The sequence below is a fragment of the Mandrillus leucophaeus genome, unplaced genomic scaffold (assembly GCF_000951045.1).
Source record: "Mandrillus leucophaeus isolate KB7577 unplaced genomic scaffold, Mleu.le_1.0 Scaffold224, whole genome shotgun sequence".
NCBI classification, from domain to species: domain Eukaryota; kingdom Metazoa; phylum Chordata; class Mammalia; order Primates; family Cercopithecidae; genus Mandrillus; species Mandrillus leucophaeus.
Window position 1 is genome coordinate 1,493,994 of NW_012102299.1, and position 22,252 is coordinate 1,516,245.

The following is a 22,252-nucleotide window of genomic DNA, read 5'->3' on the forward strand; positions in this document are numbered from 1 at the left end:
GCCAGGATGGTCTCGAACTCCTGACCTCGTGATCCGCCCGTCTCGGCCTCCCAAAGTGCTGGGATTACAGGCTTGAGCCACCGCGCCCGGCCCTAAAACTCATGGTCTTGTGTGAGACATGAGAATGAGCTCAGATAGCTGTAGTACAAATGCTGTATGAAGGGGGACAGGAAATAATGTATATGATTGTGGAGGGTGAAGAGGCCAAAGCTTTTAGGTGGGAAGAATTGGCAGGATTTCAGCAGGCAAGGAGGAGGGAGGACACACAGAAGAGAACAAGTAGAGGCTTGGGGACTGGAAAGCACTGGACATATTTGGGGGACTAGCATATTGTGGGGGATCCATTTGGGGGTTGGAGACAATTCAGAACATAGGGGAGCGGTTAAGACAGGGACGAAAATGGAGGTTGGCCTCAGAGTGTGGGAGGCCTTGGCTACGGAGATGGGGGCACCGTGCAAGGAGTTTGAGCAGGTGAGTGATGTCATTAGAGCCCATCTTTCAAGAAGCTCCTTCTGGCGGCCCGTGCTGGATGCGCTGGTGGGAGCAGAGTGTAGTTCGGAGGTACTGCAGTTGTCCCTGTGAGAGATGTGAGGACGCTGGCTGGACTGTTACAGGGACACACAGTGGCATGGGGTGTGCAGGGAGCACACTACACCACAAACATTTTAGGGACAGAATCTGAAGTATTTGTCACCTGAATGATGGTGCAGGGCTCTGGTGGTACCTGTTTAATGATGACAGATTTACTGCTTGCAGTGATGCTAGCTGTCGTCATTGAGTCCTGTAAAAGATGATATAAAGCTAAATCCGTGTGTCTGTTTTTTCCCCTTCCTTTCTTTCTCTCTTCTTTCCCTTCTTCCTTCCCTCCTTCCCTCTCTCCTATCTACCAGGTGCTTTGTGGTAATTTTTCATTCAAAGTGTTTTCTGTCCCTTACAAAGCTGACAGAGTTGTCAAGAGGTTTCACCCACTCAACCCACATTACTTGACACACAGTTACTTGCATTACAAAGCACTGCATGAGGAGCTCTTGGTAATAAAGGGGTGACTCAAACACAGATCCTCCCCTCCAGAGTCACATCTGTGCTGTTGAATGTTGAACCACATGACTACATTACTTATTAAAAACTAAAATTAAAAGAAAAACAAGGAGGAAGGTGGTAGAATAGATAGAAAAAATATTGGAATATTTATTTTTAAAAGTCAGATGCCCAAATAACAGGATAAAGAAGAGTGTTATTCATTAACTTACAGAAGTGTGAACAGAATATGATTTTAAAAATGCAATTACATTTTCTCAGTATTGCAAAGTTCCAGAAACTGTACTTGGAGCTTTATGTAACTATTTCAGTCAAGTGTCACAAGAACCTTGTGAGAAAGATTGATATTACCCCCAATTTTTTTTTTAATGAGGAAACTGAAGTTTCAGAAAGTCAAGTAACTTATCCAAATGTCACACAGCTAATAAATCATGAAGCTAAGGTCCACATTCAAGCTTGCCTGTATCCTAAATTAATAATCTTTCTATCACGTCATCCACATCATCTCTTCTGGCATCCTTCTTTTCTGTCTTCCTTGTTCACCTCAAAGCTGTGAATCTTATCAACGACAGATGTGACATCCCATGGTGACAGCAGAATTGCTGCAAACAGCATGTGGGCATTTGAAATTCACCAGCAAGAAGCACTGTGTTCTGACTCACTTTGAAAGCATACCAGTAAAATCAGGTATTAATTTTAAAAATTTATGTTCAACCTCAGGCCTTTTTGGATTGGAGCCAGGCCAGTAACTAAAGAAAAATTAGGAAGGCAGGACCTCTAGTGGAAAGACTGAAAACTTCATAGGATTTTACTGGCAAGTTTCTCCGCAAACCACCTCTTTTTAGACTGGAATTACGGAATTTTTCATCCGAAAGTTACTCTCATAACAAGACTCGGGTCTGTGTACAAAATGTCATTTTTGTCACTATCTTAAAAATGGGATTTTTGCATCTCACAATCGTAGCACACCTGAGTCCTTTAATAACCTTTTTCAAGTCGGCACCATCTTTAAAAAAAAATTGTCCTTTAGTCTTTTTGCCACTTCACTATAAAACCCAAACTGGACTTTTGGAAGGGACACAGTATAAATACAGGTGTCTGTATTTAATCTATCATCTCTAAATTCAACTCTGGGACGATTGATAGCTTTGGAAATTGTATACCTCTATTCAAACTGTGTGAGCTTTGGTTTTGAGAGCTGAGCTGTAATTGTGCCCATCACTGCAGGTTTATTGCTTGGCTGCCAGGTCATCTCGACACTTGATACTCACTGACCCACATATGTGCTCCCATGCAAAGTGTGGTATGAGCGCCAGTTGTCCTTAAGGATTCGGCTGGTGATGCAATCACTTTGTCTATGCTTGAGGTTGAATAGAGGACAAAAATCCATCCCTATCTGATGGGTAGAGGGAGATAACAGGCCCTGAAAAAATAGCAGAAATCTAGCACAAAAACATCATTTTCTTTCAAAGTAAATGGATACCTGGGTGGTTAGAGATGAATGAATTCCCTGGTGGTACAGAATGAGACCTGCCACATCCCTCCTGAATCTCATTTACTACCATGTTCCTGATTTGAAGAGTAGCCAATCTCAGCTCTTCAAGATCTTAGAGAATTACTGAGACAGTAAATTCCTTCCTCTAACTTGACAGCTTTGCCTTTACTGATTTCATGCAGTTAAACTTTCTGCTTTGAAATTGAGAGAGAGGCAGTCTCAATTTTTAAAAGCATTTCAACATTGCTAGTTTTAAACACATGTCTCCTTGGAGATTATGCTTCCGTCCTTGTGGGGTGAAACATGGGAACCTGCATTTTTAACAAGCCTCGCGGTTCGAGAGCCATATATGAAGTAAGAGAGTTCTGGATTGAGATTCGAGGACTTTGGGTTCTATTTCTGGCACCTGTGCCAGGTGCAGTGCTGTGTCACCTTTGCTTTTTGGGCCTTAGCAACCTCATATGTACCATGGCAGTTGGAATAAATAACCTTGAAAGTCAGTTCTGGCTCCATTTCTCCCTTAGTAGCCATCATTTGGTTAATAATTTCTGGCTAGAATATTTGAATGCCACTGTTCATCCACCGACTTGCTCCATTGTTAGATGGTTGGGGGAAAGTAGATGAAAAAAGCCATCTCTCAGAATATGACTCTCCCATGTCAGCATTACGAGACTCATCTTTGACTTTGTCTAAGACTTTTTTTATTGAGCAGGCGTGGATTTAAAAACACTGCAGCTTTGCCGTCTTAAATGATCTACCCGTGCTTTTAAACTGCAAATTTCAACTTCTGCAGAGGGCTTTGGCCGGTTATTTTAAGTCTGACTTCTTTTGGTCTGAACATTTTCAAGCTCAAACAATAAAGTATGTTTTTACCCACATACTGAAAGCAATTATCAGGTGGGCAATTCTGTCTCAGTAGATTCAGCTCTTTATTAGTCTGTTAGCCTGTCAGTATTTTTTTTTTATGTCTGTTTTCCTTGGAAAAACTCATTTGATCCCTTAGTCCTTTCTTAAATTACAGTGATGGGTGTAGCTATACTAATCCGAACTTCTGGATGTATCGAACATTCCAGCTTTACACGATGGAAATACTTCTAAGGCTTAATAACGTACTCATTATTTTTCAAAATAGCATGTTTTTAGGATATTACCGATTTGTGATTTGAAAACTAGATTGAGGAAATTAATATTTGAAATAACATTTACTTATTTAAATGAAGGCAAAAACAATAGAAGCAGGAGGTCATTGTGAATAAACCATGTGGAAGAAGCAGGAGGTCATTGTGAATAAGCCGTGTGGAAAATTGATTAATAGCTATTAAGCACTTGGCTATCGGCACTTAAAGACAAGTTATTTTTCAGGAAGGATGTGTGTGTATTTTACTGGCATAGGTAAGGAAAGAGGGGAATCTTCTCAGTAACCCGGGCAGTCTGGCTCTTACTGTCGTAGATTCCTCCCAATAGAGCACGCTGTACAGTTTGAGCCCTTTCTCCCACCTTGCAACAGATTGACAACTTGATGGGGAAAAAAATGATCCTCTATCTTTCCTTCAACATAATTGTGTGTGGCCAGATTAGTTTTAGCCTGGTTTAGGCCAAAGAACTAGGTGGATACTCTGTGTACTCATCTTGACTCGTTACTTAGGGCCAGGAGCCTCAGCCTCCACGTCCCTGCAGTGGGAATTCTGGAGCTCCTCTTCAAGTAATTATAGGGAGCAAATGGGAAATGATTGCGCCCATTCTCTGGAAACCGCAAAGCATCACACAGTATATGTATTGTTTATTTTGACTTGATTGAAGACAGGTTAAAAATTTTTCTTTTTATTGATCATCTGAGCTCCTAAAGTCTTCAGTGTATGTATTCACTTGTAGTCAGAATGAAACAGTCTAGAAGGAAGAGTAGTGTCTTAACCTCATAACATCAAAGGCTGTTTCCTCTGATTTCTTTTTCTTTTATTCCTGGAACCTGAAGCTTTATTCATTAAAGAAAAAAAAAATTAACTGCAGTAAGTGCAAGCGGGCCACTCTGCCTTGCGAAGAGCTCCTGAATATGCGTTGGGAACCCATTGTCGGCCATGTTGCTTGCCAAGACAAAGCGTCTTTCAGTCTTGGCTCAACCTAGATGATCCCTTCAGCTCCTAAATTATCAGGAGGATTTTCTCAGGGGAACTAAACAGAAAAGTTGTAAGTCACTGGGTGGAACCTCAAAGTAAATAGGCCTGGGACTGATGCTTTTAATGTAGGCTTATCATATTTTAGCCCGTCGATGAGCTTGTTTTCCCGAAGATTTTATTCTAGGATTGTAAGACGTCGGAGCCCAGCTAGAAACTCTTAGTAAATGAGTAGAGTGTGGATGCCATCTCCTGGCAGTTTTTGGGAATGGCTTAGTAAGGAATCCATTGATTTATAGGTTCTCCACTTACACATCAAGGGAAAAAAATACATGGTTTTAATCTTTTTAGAAATCAGGTATTAGACTTTGATCATAGATCACACTATAGTTATATAGTAACTTTTCTCCTGCTTCCCTGATGAGATTGTTGACTAAAAATTGGTGCTTTGGAGAATGTCCTAGAGCTACATTATCCTCAAAGAACAAGAGGGGACGTGTCTGTGTAGTTACAGTACAGTTCATTAACAAGCCGCTAGCTTCTCCTTCATCTCTTCTGAGCATGTGATGTGATTCCCTTGCTTGCAGATAGAGAGGCTCTGGAGCCTTTCATCATGTCTGACAATGACAGTGTTGTCAGTCTAACTATAGCACCTGATGGTTTTATCCTCTATAAAGATAGACTTTATTGGCCAGGCACCGTGGCTCACACCTGTAATCCCAGCACTGTGGGAGGCCAAGGCAGCGGATCACGAGGTCAGGAGATCGAGACCATCCTGGCTAACACGGTGAAACCCCGTCTCTACTAAAAATACAAAAAACTAGCCGGGTGAGGCAGCGGGCTCCTGTAGTCCCAGCTACTCAGGAGGCCGAGGCAGGAGAATGGCATGAACCTGGGAGGCGGAGCTTGCAGTGGGCCAAGATCGTGCCACTGCACTCCAGCCTGGGTGACAGAGCGAGACTCCATCTCAAAAAAAAAAAAAAAGAGTTTATTTTAGTAAATTATGTAATTAGGCTACACCATCTGTTTATTGATTCAGCTTACTCTGCTGAACTTCTTTTGTGTTAGGGTGGGAGATACACAAGCCATCAGAGGGACACTGACAGGTAAACACATAATTGATAATTAGTGTAAGCACTACACTAAAAAAAAGTACGGCCGGGCATGGTGGCTCATGCCTGTAATCCCAGCAGCTTGGGAGGCCGAGGTGGGTGGATTATTTGAGGTCAGGAGTTTGAGACCAGCCTGACTAACATGGTGAAACCCTGTCTCTACTAAAAATACAAAAATTAGCCGGGTGTGGTGGCGCACGTCTGTAATCCCAGCTACTTGAGAGACTGAGGCAGGAGAATTGCTTGAACCTGGGAATCAGAGGTTTCAGTGAGCCAAGATCGTGCCACTGCACTCCAGCCTGGGCAACAGAGTGAGACTCCATCTCCAAAATAATAATAATAATAATAATAATAATAATAATGCAAAAAACCCCCCAAAAAACCAAACACACACAAAAGAAAGTACGGACAAAAGGTGATTGAACAAAGAGACTAAACATATCATTTAGAATTATTTCTGTACAATTTAGAGGAATAGAGACGGAATAATCGTCAACAGAGGCTGAAAGAGAAACGTCGTTTTGGTCTTTAAATTTGGCTTGAGGCTTTTACGTATGAGTAAGGTGAGTCTGTTTGAACAAAACTCCACTCTGAAGGTTGGTTCCTGGAGTGAGTTCTTTTTTTTAATTCACCTTCGCCAACCTTAATCCCCATTGTTCTCTTTGGAATTTAAGGAAAAAAATGCCTGTATCTGAAGAATATATGGATTTTCACCTCTCCAAAGCTTTCCAGAGGTCTTAAAAATGTCCCTTGGGAAGTGAGAATTGAGATAACAACAAAGCAAGAAATAATAGGGAAGATGCCAGCTGTAAATGCACAGAAAAGCAAGCTTGCTGCTCTGAGAAGGCTAATGAACTGTTTTTGAGAATTGTTCTCAGATCTAGTTTTATAAGACGTGTAATGGATCTATAACTGGTTGTGGGAAGGAGCAAGTAATCCCTTATCATCAGCTTAGGCTTCCAGGCTCATGGCCAGTTGTCCATATGAAATATAATTTCATTAAGAATTATTAACAGACATGAGCCTGTCTGTCCCTGATTTACACCCCCCACCCACTACAGTTCCAGAAACAACAATTACTTTGCTGTGGTAGTTCACTTGGGAGGTGACACAAAGAAAGAGGAGTGAGGGAACAGAGCAATTGAGACAGAAGGGAGAGAAACCAATAAAGGTTCTGTCTATTAATGAGCAATTGAACGGGCTAATCTGAGAGGTTGTGTAGAACCCAATGTAGAATCGCCCACAGAGTCTGGGGAAGCCAGGGCATTTATCTACTGATTCTGTCCCATTGGTTGACAGTTGCCCCAGTGGTGTCGGTTCTCTTGCGTTAACTCCCCTGCACTTCCTGGCAGTGGCTGGAGAGAGGTTGCCTTTAGGCAAAGGGGCAGAGTCACTGGCACTTGAGGAGAGGGACTGGGAACATCTGGGGGACTGCCTGTCACAGCGGCAAGTGGACCCAGGGATGGGCTGGGGACACAGGGCAGGATATCAACAAAGCCACATACATGCATGTGTGCGTGCGCACACACACAAGCGTACTCATATATTAGGAACAATGTAAATTCAAGTGAGGTCTGTAATAACAAGGAACTATTTTTAATTTTGTTTGATATGAGAGTGGTGGTTATACTTAAAAAGTCTTTAGACAAATGTCTTTGTCTAACTGAGAAAGTGTTGTTTATGGGTAAAAGTATAGATTGTCTGGCATTTACCTTAACATATTAGGCAAAAAAAATAGGATAAATGAACTAAGAATGGCAAACATGATGGATATGTGGGAATTTATTATACTGTTATACCTACCAGTGTATATGTTTGAAAGTTTCTAAAGTAAACAGTAAAACAAGTTAGTAAACTTGTCTAAAGTAAGACAGGGTCTTCTTTGACTAGCCAATGATAGATTGTAAGTCCTTTGGAGGAGGCTTCTTTATATAAATTGGGATCATTTTTAAGCGAATTTAGCAAATTCGAATGTGTATTGTAGATCACCGATTCAGGGTCGCTTTTACATGGATAGTGACACATTTTTTTAGGGTGCTGGTCACAAGGAGCATAATCCCTTATCACAGTTTGATGGATACCAGTTTTTGTTTTTAGAGAAGACACAGAATTCTTTGTTTCTTTCTGCATATCTCAGTGTGCCTGATAAGAGTTTTGTACAGAGACATAGTGTGACCGTGATAGATACTGCTGTGTCCGTAAAGGGAAAAGACTTTCTTGCCTCAGAGTTCAGTAAAAGCTCCTGGCCTTGTGGTCAGTATGTTTTTGGCAATCGTGTTCCTGGCTACCTCCACCAGCCTCCTCAACCTAGTAGTAGAAACTTAGGGGGTATGACCTTCAAATGAAGGCTCTGATGTTGGGTTAAAATAACATCTTAGACTACGCATCTGAATACGTGGGAATATTTTCAGAGTTTGTCCTGGGAGCCTGAAAGAATTTCAAGGATGCCGTTGTGATTAAAACACTGGTGGAATGTTCTTTGAAAGTTGTCCAAGAGCTAAGTATGCAACACACACACACATGCACACGTGTGCACACGCATAGCTGTGTCTCAGCACTAAGTATCTTTTCATAATGTTATTTATAATCATCTCTTTCCTGTGATCCTTGACCCATTTGCTCATATACTTTATTCCTCAGAGATGACTAAAGTCGTCTTTAATCTGCTCTAGAAATCTGTTTACTCCAAAATAGAATTTGTTCCATTTTTGGATGGAGAAATAAATTTCTATTTACTGTTTCCTATACTGTTTATGTGGCAGTTCTAAAGGCCCAAGGTATTACATTGTTTATTCTCTCCTAGGAAAGCCCATTTAATACAGGAAAGCAGCATAGGATCAACTTGAATTTGGATCCCAGGTCAGCTATCATGGCCATAAACAATTTATTTGGCTGCTATTTTTCTTAATTTTCTTATCTGTAAAATGGGGACACTAGGCTGGGCATGGTGGCTCACGCCTGTAATCCCAGCACTTTGGGAAGCCTAGGCAGGTGGATCATGAGATCAAAAGATCCAGACCATTCTGGCCAATGTGGTGAAACCCCGTCTCGACTAAAAATACAGAAATTAGCCAGACTTGGTGGTGCACACCTGTAGTCCCAGCTACTTGGGAGGCTGAGACAGGAGAATCACTTGAACCCGGGAGATGGAGGTTGCAGTGAGCCGAGATTGCGCCACTGCACTCCAGCCTGGTGACAGAGCGAGACTCCATCTCATTAAAAAAAGGAGTAGGGGGGACACTATTGCCCACTTGAAAGGGCCAAGAAGATTGAACAAGATGACACAGGTAAAGCATTCAGCCTGTGCCTTAGTGCATGGTAGTGGCATGAATGTTTGTGCCCTTCTCAGAGAGTCCTTGTCATGAGATGCATGTACTTCAAACGCGTACTATAAATTCAGCTCTTCTTTTGCTGTTACGTGTGTCATTGCTAGTGCTAGTTACCTCTTTGTAAAGTTGATGAAGTCGACTGGAGGATGTGACAGCAGCAGGGCTGCAGGTTACAAATGACATAGGGTAGGCCAGATGCGAAGGAAGGGCGGCATCCAGCCTTTGGGCGTAATGCTCGGAGTATGATCTTCTTACAGCCACCGTGACTGGGCCCACCCTGGATGGTCATAGGTGGCTCTAGAAGTCTACGTTACAGTTGTCTGCTTTAAATAGTAGGTTCTTGGGATGGGCAGCCACCTCGGTTCTTGGGATGGGCAGCCACCTCGGAAGACATCTATACTGAGACTCCATCCCTGCTGAAGATTCTGATTGATCCTCTCTTGGGATAGGAAAGGTACTGCCTCCACAGGCAGCGTTGCTAGAAAATTCTGCCGGATGAATGAGTACACAACATTACACTGAAAACGTCTCTCTCTATGTTCTACTCAGCGAAACCATATGGGTAAATTCCATTTCTCCTTTACTAGCACAACTTATCAGGTATTTGAAGATGGCTCTCATAGCCTTTTTGAATTTTCTGTTTTTCAGGCTAAACAATTTTCACTCCTCCTATTCCTGTGATGCGTTTTGGCTAGGACCTTATTCATTTCCTTCAGTGCTGTTATCTCAGTTTCTAATCATATGTTGATTCGTGTGTAATTATCTGATTAGTGTGGGAGCTGTTCATGCTGCGTGTCGCAGATTCCCAGTTCTCCCAGCATGTGGTAGAAATTGTGCGTGCTTTCATGGGTGTGGATGGGACCATGTGACTGGTTTGACCAATGATTTGTGTATGAAAATGATGTACGTCATTTCCATGCCAGAGCATTTAACTGCCAAAAAGAGAACTTCTAGAACCTTCTTTTCCTCCAGTAGAGTGACTGTGAAGTTCTTTCTAGACATGGCTTGCTCTACCCATCTGGGTCCTCAATGAAGGAAAGAAAAGCACCCCCAATCCCTCCCGCCCCACTCACCCTTGAGGGTCATCTAGTGTGAGTGAAAAATAAAACTTGGTTGTTTCGGGTCATTGAGGTATTAGCTTTGTTACTCAGTGTAACTTCACCCATCCTGATTGATACAGTTGACACTTGGCTTTCTCACTAAATAATCAGCATTTGCAGTGGGGGTGGTGTGTTTCTCTTCACCTTTGTCTCTTCAGTGTCTAGCACAGTACTGGCTCATCGGAGACGCTCATACTTACTGCGTGAATAAGTAAAATCTGAGGTTTGAATCCTATCTTTATCTTTGTTGCAATTTCTTGGACTTGGCCTACTTCATTATTTTTCTTCTAAAATGTAGACTTCCCCCTTCTCCTCCCCAGTTAAACACAGCTTTCCAGTTTCGGAGTAATTAAGATGTTTGTGTATACGGAGTAATTTGAGATGTTTACGTATACATCTCCAAGTGAGAAAGGAATGGAAACCGGACCCAGCTGGGTCCCGGGCAAAGGGTCAGTGATGGGGTGCAGTTGACTTCATTCCGAACATCTCCATCACAAGCTTGTGGGTTCTTGTGAAGAGCGGGGGAGCATGAACGTGGTCATCCCTGATACATTTCTGTATCCTTACGTAGCCGTTTGACACCATATTGGCATTACTCTTGCTTTTCACTTTTTTTCTTTTTGGCCTTTCAAGAATGAGCCTTCTCAAGTGAACACCCTTCCTATAAAATGTCAATCTGTAACTTTTGTACCCTATCGTGACTTTGGGAAGCTGCTAGGTAGGGCTAATACGACTCTCGTTTGAGTCTTGCCGGTAAGTTCTGAATGGCAAAAACCATGAGTTCTTAAACTATCCTAAGGACTGAAAAGAAAGAAAGGTCAGGACTTAGTTGATGGGAAAAAAAATATTGATAATATATTGGGATGTGTATGCATGTGCCAGCAACCCCTGTTTACTGATTACCAACTAAGCACAAAACCACACACTAAGTAATTTGTTGTGCATTTTCTCATTTTATTCCCATGACCACCCAACAAACTTGTACCAGTTGTTATTCTACAATTTTGTTTAAGGAAACCAAGGTCCACAGTGGTTGATGTTGGCATGAATGAATTGGACTTGAATCCAGGTCTAACTCATGTTCATTCTGTTTAAAAGAGCTTGTGAGACTTTGACAAAGCCCACCCATTTTTAAGACCTTCAGTTTTAATTTTTAAGAAGGAAAATAATGGAAGATTAGAGAGGCATTTTTTTCTTCCCGTCTTTTAGATTATTAGTAAACACTTTTATACACATATGCTGACAGGATTTCATATTCTATTGTGCAGCAAATTCCATAATCCTAGGGTATGGTTAATGAGATATTCAAGTTGATTGAAAGAAACGGTACACACAAAAAACAGGTGCCTTCTAATCTAAAGTCTACACTAGCAATGCAGCAAAAAAATCTTGACCACAAGGAGGTTATAGATGTCGCCTAAGATAGGATCTTTCATTTGCCATGCCTTTTTGTGAGTTACTGTGCCAGATGCTTCACAGTTGACCCTTGAACAACACAGGTTTGAGCTGCACAGGTCCACTTATAGGTGGCTATTTTTCAATCAAATGCGGATTGAAAATATACTATTTGAAAAGGATATGAAACCTACTTAGAGGACCAACTTGTTGTGTAAGCGGATTCCACAAGGTCAGCCATGGGACTTGAGTATGCACACGTTTCGGCATATGTAGGCGTTCCTGGGACCAAGGGATGATTGTGTATTGTTATCTTGTTTAGGAGGAAAGATACACCACGAACACAGCTCACAATGGCAGTAGGTGTCGAAAGTGCTAACTTACGAGTTCAGGTCAAGACCCTCCACTAGGATGTACAGGGTGTTCATTCCATGGGATACCTGGGTGAGAGGACAAGAAAGAGCTAGAATGCAGCCTGCCCTCTGCCTGCCACCCTGTGTGTCGTGCCACACGATGGCATCCACTCAGAGAAAGCAGCCTTGGCTAGCATCAGTCTTGGTACAGCCGGGAGAGAGAATACTTCATTCATTTCCCTTCCTCTGACATGTTTTGTGTGCCTTGCATGTGCTAGAGGCTTTAAATAGATTATCTTGTTTAATTAAACCTTTGAAATAACTCTGTGGAATCTGCGTTATTTGCTCTTCCAGTTTTATGTGTGGTAGGAAAAGGGAAGAACATATGGGGAAAATGAGCTAAATATCAACGATGTGCTTAGACATTTCATCGCAATCCTGTAAGGGTGGGTTTTTATATGCATTTACTTACTTTTCATCAATTTGTTTGTTTTTTAATAGATAAAGAATTGCTTAGAGAGGTTAATTTGTCATCCTCACTTAAATAGTAAGTGACAAGCCCAGGATCCAAGCCCAAGCCTGTCTTGAGTCCAGTGTTCTTGCATACATATCAGTACCAAAATGGGGAAATACAAAGAAAGACTCCTTTGAGAGACATCTTTTGAATCAGCCCTCTTACTATATGTATATATATAGAGAGAGAGAGTTTGGTCAGTAGGGCATTGCCATTACCATATGTGAATTAATCAGTTTTCTAAAAAGTAAGATTATATGCAGTTGTCTCAAATTATGCAAAATAAAACAGACTCTTTGACATATGAAACATACTATAATTGTGAGTACTAATAACTCAGAATATTACTGAAAAACTGGAAAGCTCCATTTTTGTCTCTGTATTTCCAGGGTCTCACAGTCTATTTGGGAATACTAATGGCTCTCTCAAGGCAAGCCAGGCCCCTTCTTCCTTATGATAAGTGTGGATGGTCAGACATGTTCTGCCATTTGTCCCAGGTCCCGCTAAAGATTTGACCAATAAAAATGCAAAGCCGGCACGTTGCCCTGAGACGTCTGTTGCTTCCCCCTGAAGCCACTGTGCATTGTCGTGGGGAGATCAGTACACATGTGCCGTTCTGATCTTTGCACAAATGTTGGAATGCAACAATGCTGGTAGTCTGTCACTAAGGCCGTATGACCCCGAATGAGTGATTTCTCTTCTTGGAACCAGTTTTTTCTTCAGAGAGATGATTTCTGGGCATGAACGAGGAAAGGCCTAAAACCTTTTCCAACTGGGGTCATTAAGTATTTCATAGATGAGTGACTTTCTTAGAAAAAGGTGGCCATGCCCACTTCTCAGATGTTTCTCAGAATGTCAAGTAAGTTTGACGAAAATACTTCCGCCCTGGAAACATAAACCATAATATTTTTATAGGAAGGTTTTATATTGTTTATTGTCAACCAAGGAGACTTATCCTAGGGGATGCATCAGAATCAAAGAAGGACTTTGTCAACATCATCCCGCCCTATACCTTTCCTCCCATTAAAACCCACTGCCGGAATAAGACACTGTTTGTTACTGGTGTGTGCTACATGAGTTGGAGCCAAAAAAGGAAGCTCTTTTATATGAAACAATGAATATTACTGAGATATTCAGGCATATATATATATATTTTCAAAAGTATATAAAAATAAAATTTATCTAATTTTATAACTTTAATTATAAGACAGAAAAATTTTACTTTTTATAAATCTTTCTCCCTTCAAATGTGTGTGTGTGTGTTTTAAAGAAATCTATACAAGTACTATTTTGACTTATCTACTTAGTATTTCTTGAACTCTCTATTTGAGCTTTCACAGACTTACTGGAGTGGGGTTGTAAAGACAACAAGAAATGATACTTAGTTTTTGTGCTCTAGTATTAGCAATCTGGCATTATATGTTTGCATGATGAAGGTTTGCAATTTCAATTTAGTGGAATATGATACAGTTTTATTCACTAGAACATAAAGAAGTCAGGGACAGAGTTCCATTTTTCACTTGATATTCTAAAGATAATCAGCAGATAACTGAAAGCATGACATGAAACACATTCCTTAAACTTAGGAGCTGAGTATCTATATAAAAGGGTACTATTAAGGTATTCCTAAGTAAAATCTCTGAAATATATCAAAACCAAGAAATGGAGAATCACACGAAAGGAGGTTGAGTGGCAGTTTTACTTAAGAGCAGGCATATGCCAGTGCCTCCATGAAAAGAAGAGACCCACCCAAGGGACTAGCTATCCTCTATCCTTCTTTTTTTGTTTTGCTGCTAACAAGCTCAGTGGTGTATGTGCATCTTCCTTTTGTTCCCACGCCTGCCTTTGGATAATCTCACAGCTAAACAGCCAGGGTCACTCGATCTTATCCTCCCATAATTACACAAAAAACCTTGGATCATTGCGGAGATGGCACTTGTTGGAACTGATCCGTACAGCCAAAGCGTACAGTTGAAATGCTTCCCTCCTCTGTCTTTTTCCCTTCCAGCCCTGTGTTTTGGTTGCATGGCAACCCATCTGCCATGATAGCTGATGTCAGCTCATTTTCACTTAAACTTAGCCCAGGAAAGTTTTCAAGGAAGACATTTGGGCTTGTATAACGCTGGGGAAGGCTCCAGTTGTGTTACCGTATCGTTTGTAAAATTGCAGACTAATGCGCTCAGGGAGGCTAAATGGAAATGTGGGTGTAAGAAGGGATTAGCTTCTGGAACAGTGTGGCCTTAGGGACTTTGTTTCTAACTTCTAGGGGCTTAGTAAATGTGTGTCTGCAGTATTCTTTCTGCTGCTAAAGGGCTTTCTTCACTTTAAAAGGAATAAGTGGTGTTCAAAATTACCCTACCTCCTGAAAATTAGAATTTAGCCAAATACTTGATGTTGACTCCTTTGAATAAAGGATCAACATTTTAACGAGATGCATAAGCATCAGTTGGGAGGAAAGAGAATATTTTATCATTGGCAGGAATTTTCTAGTGTATATATTGACAAGTGAAAACACATTAAAACTTCTTATATCCAGCAGAGGGCAGAAGGGAGTTTTAGCTATGGCTTACCCAAGACTCTCCAAACAGAATCGTGACAATCCAAGGCAAAATTCAGTGGCACTTTTGTAGATAGATTATCTCTAGGTTGTTAATGCACAAGTTACCCTGATTAGATAGACAAGTCTTAGCTGGTGGGCTCAAAACCGGTTTTCTTCTGTCCAGGACAAAAGGATACATAGGATTTTGAGTTAGTTGTGCCTAAGAGGAGGCAACAGTGTGGTACTCAAATAACCATATAGCTTTAATAGATTCAGATCTTATTTACTAACCACAACACAGCATTTCACAGTGTTTCTCATGTATATTTATGGTATTCTGAATGCTAGAATGAAAGAATGTTTGAAATAATGAAGAGTACACTGTTTCATTATCAAATATATCTCACTGAAACTGACTGTTCTGACATGTGAGTTCATAAAATAATGAAAATGATTTTCACAACCTGACCTGAATCTGAGAAATCAATTTTATCTTTTAAAGCAATAACCAAAACGTAGGGTGGTAGTATTTCTTTACCTGGCAAAGATGAGGTTAATATTAAAAGATAATGACATTTGAGAAACGGATCTTTATCTTGGCATTTATAAGAACTCTCAATCCAGATTAATTTTGGCTTAAAAAGAAAACATATTTTCCATGCTGAAGGCAGTTTTTGCTTGGGTAGTAGGTAGTATCTTCTGTTTTGCTTAGATAGTATTTAGTATGCTGGGTTTCTCAGGAAGCAGCCTCTGAAATGGAGTTAGGATGTTTATGAGGCAGCACCCTTGGGATCTACACCTGTCGAAGTGGGGAAGGAAGCAGGTTCAAGTAGGAGAAGCTGAGCTTCCCTGCAGGCGCATCATTCGCCACAGCCAACCCCACTGGGAACTCAGTTTGAATGGCCCTTCAGAGTATCCTGAGCTGGGACACTCCCACACCAATCATTTACTGGATGTGCACCTGCAACCCCCATCCCAGCCACAGGACCTGACCTGGTGAAGACGGCCTTCTGCAGCTGAGACAATCCTTAAGGGATAGCATTTAAGCAGCTGGGATAAGTCCTTTATTGAAGAGGGACCTGGATGCCGTATCACAGTGCAGATAGTGTGAGAAACAGCCAAGAAGTCAGGTTTGCTGGATGTTCTTTCTGGTGAATTGTTGACACTATAATGTTGGCTAACTTACGGTTTTAAAAAGAAAATGATAACGTGCCGTATTTCTGTGTGTAAGGAAATGGTACTAAATAAAAGACTTTTTCATGGTTCATGTGGTTTGGAAAATAGGATTTTAAAGAGTGAAAAAGAGCACAATTTAATAAATGAGCGTTAAATTTTAAAGTATAATTGTCTTAGTTCATTCAGGCTGTTATATCAAAGGACCTAGACTGAGTAGCTTATAAACAACAGGGATTTCTTTCTCGCCATTCTGGAGGTCAAGAAAGCCAAGATCAAGGTGCCTGCAGATTCATTGTCCGGTGAGGGACGGCTTCCTGGTTCATAAAGGGCTGTCTTCTCGCTGTGTCCTCACATGGCAGAAGGGGTGAGGAAGCGCTCTGAGGTTTCTTTTATAAGAGCTACCAATCCCACTCATGAGGGCTCCACTCTCACGCCTAATCACCTACCACTTATTAGAGGCCCCAGCTCCTAATACTATCACATTGAAAGTTGCGATTTCAACATGTGAGTAGGGGGCACAAACATTCAGAGTATAACGATAATAGTAACAAAACACGTGCATATGGTTTATTTGATTTGGGATTGTCCTATGAAGAGCAAACTATGAATTACAATGAATAATGAAATATTATAATCATTTGTGGTAGGTCTTTATGATCTTTGGGGAAACGCTGTTAAATAAATCACAGGATGATGCTGGTAGTTTGTCAGATAATCAAGCATAAGCACATATACAGTGAAGGAGGGAAAACGTATATGTTGTTTATGGAACAGTCATTTAAGTCTAGCCTTTAAGTATTTATGTTAATTCTATCTATTAATGCTATCCACCTATTAATTTCATGGATTCGTTCCCTTATCATTTAATCATAGCTTCAATTATGTTCCTACTGCATGCGCGGAGTCTTCTATGCCTGCTTAATACATGAGACATAGTTCTCAAAAGGACTCACAATCTCATCAGAAATCACATTCGTTAATATCACCGCCAGTTTAATCAGAAATGTATACAATTCGGGAAGATGTCACGCTCATGGTGCGGAGTTTTCTAAATTTAATTTTCTCTTAGAAGTTTCAGTTTTATCATTGGCAATAAATATTGTCAGTAGTTTCCTTGAAGCCAGGCTCATTTTGTTCATTTTTGAAGCAAATGTCTGCCAAATACCCAAATCTAAATAGCCCATAGTTTTCCATTGTTCTTTAAAGTAAAAATGGTGTTCCTTGAACAAAGAAGCTAGTTCAGCTCACAACTCAGTTACGTGAGTGCTTTTCCTGAAAACAGATTTCCCATTTCAGTATAAGGAAGAGAGGTCTTATGGTTACTTTCATTTCCTCACACAGACCATTAGGAAAATAATCTTTCTAATGGCTCAAAGGTTGAGATTCAATAAAATAACTTATTTTTCTTCATCAAGGATTTTCTTAAGTAAAACTGGGTTTTAAAAAAATTGCTAATGCATGTCAGTGGTGAAGAATCTACTGACTGCTAGTACAGTTTGGCGTCTGTGTCTTGGCTGCTGCTAAATCTCTGGGAGTTTTATCCTCCGTTGTTTTTGTGCCATTAGTACAATGGCAACACAGTAAAAAAGTCAAACAAGACTGGGCATGGTGGCTCATGCCTGTAATCCCAGCACTTGGGGAAGACGAGGTAGGAGAATTGCTTGAGACTAGGAATTTGAGACCAGCCTGGGCAACATAGCAAGACCCTGTCTCTTAAAAAAAAAGTCAAACAATGTGTTAGTGTTATTATAAAGAGAGTTATGAACTCATTACCCCTGAAAATGTCTCCAGCCCACACTGAGAACCGCTGGTACAACGAAAAGTGAAGTGCGAAGAGCCTGGGGAAGGAAAACTGCTTTGGCAAGAGATAAAAAAGGCCGAACCTCCTATGATGGCAGGAGAGATGGAGAACAGGGAAGGAGGTGAGAACCCTGGCAGAGGTTTCATGGAAAAGATTTGGCAGTAGAAGGGCAGCAAAGAGTCGAAATGTACTGAGGTTTTCAGTCTGCACGACTGAGTGGATGGCAATTCCGTTAACTGAGATGATGACTGGGGGAAGAAGGGCCCTGGTTTATTATTGAAAATGATACTGCTTTTCACTAAGAGAGAAAAATCTATCATAATTCTTCCATTTGGAAAAGGGTGGATTCTAGCACTAGTGTAAAAGTACTGTTGACCAGATCTGTGCAGCAGCCTGAGATCTGATTTTGTACTGATAATGAATTTTGGTTCTTGGAACCTCAGAACATTCTGTATTCATGCATAAGACTCTTTATGTCTGTGCTTCCTATAATAATGTTGTTTTTTTTTCCTTTTTTATTTCTAGGAATGGTGCAAAAGCTGGACCAAAAGCTTCCAGTGGCTAATGAGTACCTGTTGCTCTCTGGAGGTGTCCGGGAAGGCGTGGTGGACCTGGACTTAGACGAGCTTAATGTCTATGCCCGGGGGACTGACTATGATATGGACTTCACCCTCTTGGTGCCAGCCCTCAAGCTGCATGACCGTAATCAGCCTGTGACACTCGACATGCGCCACTCAGCCTTGTGCCACTCTTGGCTGAGCCTTCGGCTCTTTGATGAGGGGACAATCAGTAAATGGAAAGACTGCTGCACCATTGTAGATCACATCAATGGTGCCACCAACTACTTCTTCTCACCTACCAAAGTGGCTGACTGGTTCTATGATTCTATCAGCATTGTCCTATCAGAAATACAGAAGAAACCCCAGCGAGGGATGCCAAAGGTGGAGAAGGTAGAAAAAAATGGGACCATCATCTCCATCATTCTGGGTGTAGGGAGTAGCCGCATGTTGTACGATATTGTCCCTGTGGTATCTTTCAAAGGTTGGCCTGCGGTGGCCCAGAGCTGGCTCATGGAGAACCACTTTTGGGATGGGAAGATTACTGAGGAAGAGGTCATCAGTGGGTTTTACTTGGTGCCTGCTTGCTCCTACAAGGGTAAGAAGGACAATGAATGGCGGCTGTCCTTTGCCAGGAGCGAGGTGCAGTTGAAGAAGTGCATCTCCAGCAGCCTCATGCAGGCCTATCAGGCCTGCAAAGCCATCATCATTAAACTGCTGTCCCGGCCCAAGGCTATTAGCCCCTATCACCTGCGGAGCATGATGCTCTGGGCCTGCGACAGACTTCCTGCCAACTACTTGGCGCAAGAAGACTATGCAGCCCACTTTTTGCTGGGCCTCATCGATGACCTGCAACACTGTCTGGTCAACAAGATGTGCCCCAATTATTTCATCCCTCAGTGCAACATGCTGGAACACCTGTCTGAGGAGACAGTCATGCTTCACGCCCGGAAGCTGTCCTCTGTGCGCTCAGACCCGGCAGAGCACTTGCGCACTGCCATTGAGCATGTCAAGGCAGCCAACCGGCTGACATTGGAGCTCCAGAGGCGAGGTAGCACCACCAGCATCCCCTCCCCACAGTCCGACGGAGGGGACCCCAACCAGCCTGATGACCGTTTGGCAAAAAAACTGCAGCAGCTAGTGACTGAGAACCCGGGAAAGTCCATCTCTGTCTTTATCAATCCTGACGATGTCACAAGGCCCCATTTCAGAATTGATGACAAATTTTTCTGAGTGTTAGCTGACTTTTTTTTTTTTCCTGGTTCTTAAACTCTGATAATGTGTCGTGTTGGTTTATGATGCTATCTTTCTGTTTTTTACATATCCAGCCTAGATTGGATATGTTAAGAACAAATTTTAAGTTTCCTGGTTCTGCAGGATGGTGCAGGCTCTGAAACAGTATATTACTATTTCATATTCTGCTTCTGATTTCATTGTTTACTTTTTGTAGTTATTGTCATGCTCTTTAGTTTGTTGGAGTTTTTTTTCTTTTTAAGGAGATCTTGAGCCATAGATGAAAATGCCCATGAGTCCTCTTGCTGTTTTCTGTTTCATGCTTGGTGCAGATTTGTTCATGGGTATGAGGAAACAAATCTCTGACGCTTAACGATTCTATCGTATTATTTTTATTATTTTGCTTTTGTCTTTTTTTCTTGCGAGCTTTCACCACTACTGATATTTGAGAATCATACGAACCTGGGAACTGCCTGGCGTGTTAGCTGGATTTATTTATTTTGACCAGTGACCAGAGTAGCTTCCCCCTTTTCCACCAAACAATGTAAACTTTGAAAGTGATAATACTACAAATTGTGTTTTGGAGCAACTTCATTGAATGTAATTGTCCTCAAATCAGAGAACACTGGGTGGTTGGAAGGGTGTGTTTGAGTTTTCCAAACAGAATTACGGTTTCCAAATGTTAGTTTTAGCATATGTAATTATTTGAAGCCTTATTTAAATCCTGTTAAAGAACATACCATTATAATTATTATTTGCACTAATCTTTGCCATTGTCAGAACTGCAAAGTGTGTTTCAGTATAAATTAACAACCACTCTTGAAATTCTATCATTTTTTCATTTTGCCCATTTCTCTCGATCAGTGGAATGCTTCTTTGCGTTTGCCTCGTTCTCCTTCAATAGTGGGGTCCTGTTTTACCCTCTTTGATATTCCTGATTCCTGTCTTACTGAGAGAAGTTTTTAAAGCTTTATACGTGTTGACTCCATCTAAAGCTGGGGAAGATACATACTGGATAAAGTAGGTGTCTTTGTATTTATTCCTTTTGGGGTCGTCGAGGTAAGCTTTTTTGGTAAAGTCTCTAACTCTTCCTGAGAGTTTTGAGGAAAACTGGCGGGAAGAACTTATAATCCCCAAATAGAAGGTACCGCGTTTGTTCAAAAGCAGGTATCGCTATAGAGCAGGAACCAGGAAATATCTGTGGGTGCAATCCTTGGTCTAGAGGTGTCCTGTCTTCATGAATGAAGTTACTTGCCTGATTTCAGTGCTGTAAGGCATTGGCTCCCTGTTTTCGTATGGACTCATGGCAAACTGGTGTTTAAGAGGTCAGGAGGCCTGCTGATCTTTCAAAGGACACCCATGATGTCTACTCATGGAAAGGTCAAGCAACGTGTTCATTTTGGTCTTGAATGTCCAAACTCATGGGTTGGATTTCGGCCAATTGAAATCAGACATATGCGATCTTGGGTTTTTGCATGGAAATTAATGTAATGCTTATAAATGAAAATGAAAACATTCAACCATCTAAGTCAAACACAAAAATAATAATAAAAAAGGAAACATACTGGCCTTGAAATTTTGTTGTTGTTCGTTTGTAATCTGGGAATTATTTTCTTATTAGTATTATATTAGTATATTTATATATTAGTATATTTTCTCATTAGTATTATACTAACAGCAGTTTTCAATAAATACAGCCATGGGCTTGCTAGTGTCTTTCAGACCAGTTGTCCATATAGTGAACATCCAACATTCAGTCTTCCTCGTTCTCCAGTTTTACTACTAGTGTCAATCCTCCACATGATCCTTGTCCTTCTCAGGAAATGATTTCATCCCCAGCACTGGAAACGCATCATAATTGGAAAAGCCAATCTGCACAAAGCATCTCCCTGGCCACAACATGAGCAAGGGACACAGGATGTAAGCCGCTCCAGTCAGGGCCATGCTCAGCGTTCCAAGTTGGAATGCCGGGACAGAAACATACACTCTCCCCGATACGGAAGAGAAAGCATTTGGATTCTTTTGCTACTGACAACTATCATGCAATCTTTATTTATTTATGTATTTATTTATTTTTCATATACTTTAAGTTCTGGGTTACATGTGCTGAACGTGCAGTTTTGTTACATAGGTATACACACATCCTGGGTGGTTTGCTGCACCCATCAACCCGTCACTAACGTTATCCCTCCCCCAGCCCCCTACCCCCCGACAGGCCCAGGTGTGTGATGTTCCCCTCCCTGTGTCCATGTGTTCTCATTGTTCAACTTCCACTGAAGAGTGAGAACATGCGGCGTTTGGTTTTCTGAGCTTGTATCAGGCAGTCTTGACTAGAGCTAGCTTTAGGATGACGCTGACATTGGATGGCGTTATGGGAGCTGGGAATTAAAACATGACCCACCACACCCTCCAAGTCTTAGATCTCTCCTCCTCTAGACTTCCTAGTGAAATGAGTCAACACCTAAATTATTTTAGCCAGTTTGAAGTTGGCTCATCAAA

The 22,252-nt window shown here is 41.3% G+C and overlaps 1 protein-coding gene across 1 annotated transcript in view; it reads left to right on the top strand.

Annotated features, from left to right (window-relative positions):
- Nucleotides 1-21,329, top strand: part of MB21D2 (Mab-21 domain containing 2) — a 129,667-nt gene extending 108,338 nt beyond the window's left edge. Inside the window, exon 2 of the mRNA XM_011981339.1 lies at nucleotides 18,489-21,329. Coding sequence (XP_011836729.1) covers nucleotides 18,489-19,753 — 1,265 coding nt within the window. The 3' untranslated portion in view covers nucleotides 19,754-21,329. The remainder of the gene's footprint in view (nucleotides 1-18,488) is intronic.
- The last annotated feature ends 923 nt before the right edge of the window (nucleotides 21,330-22,252 follow it).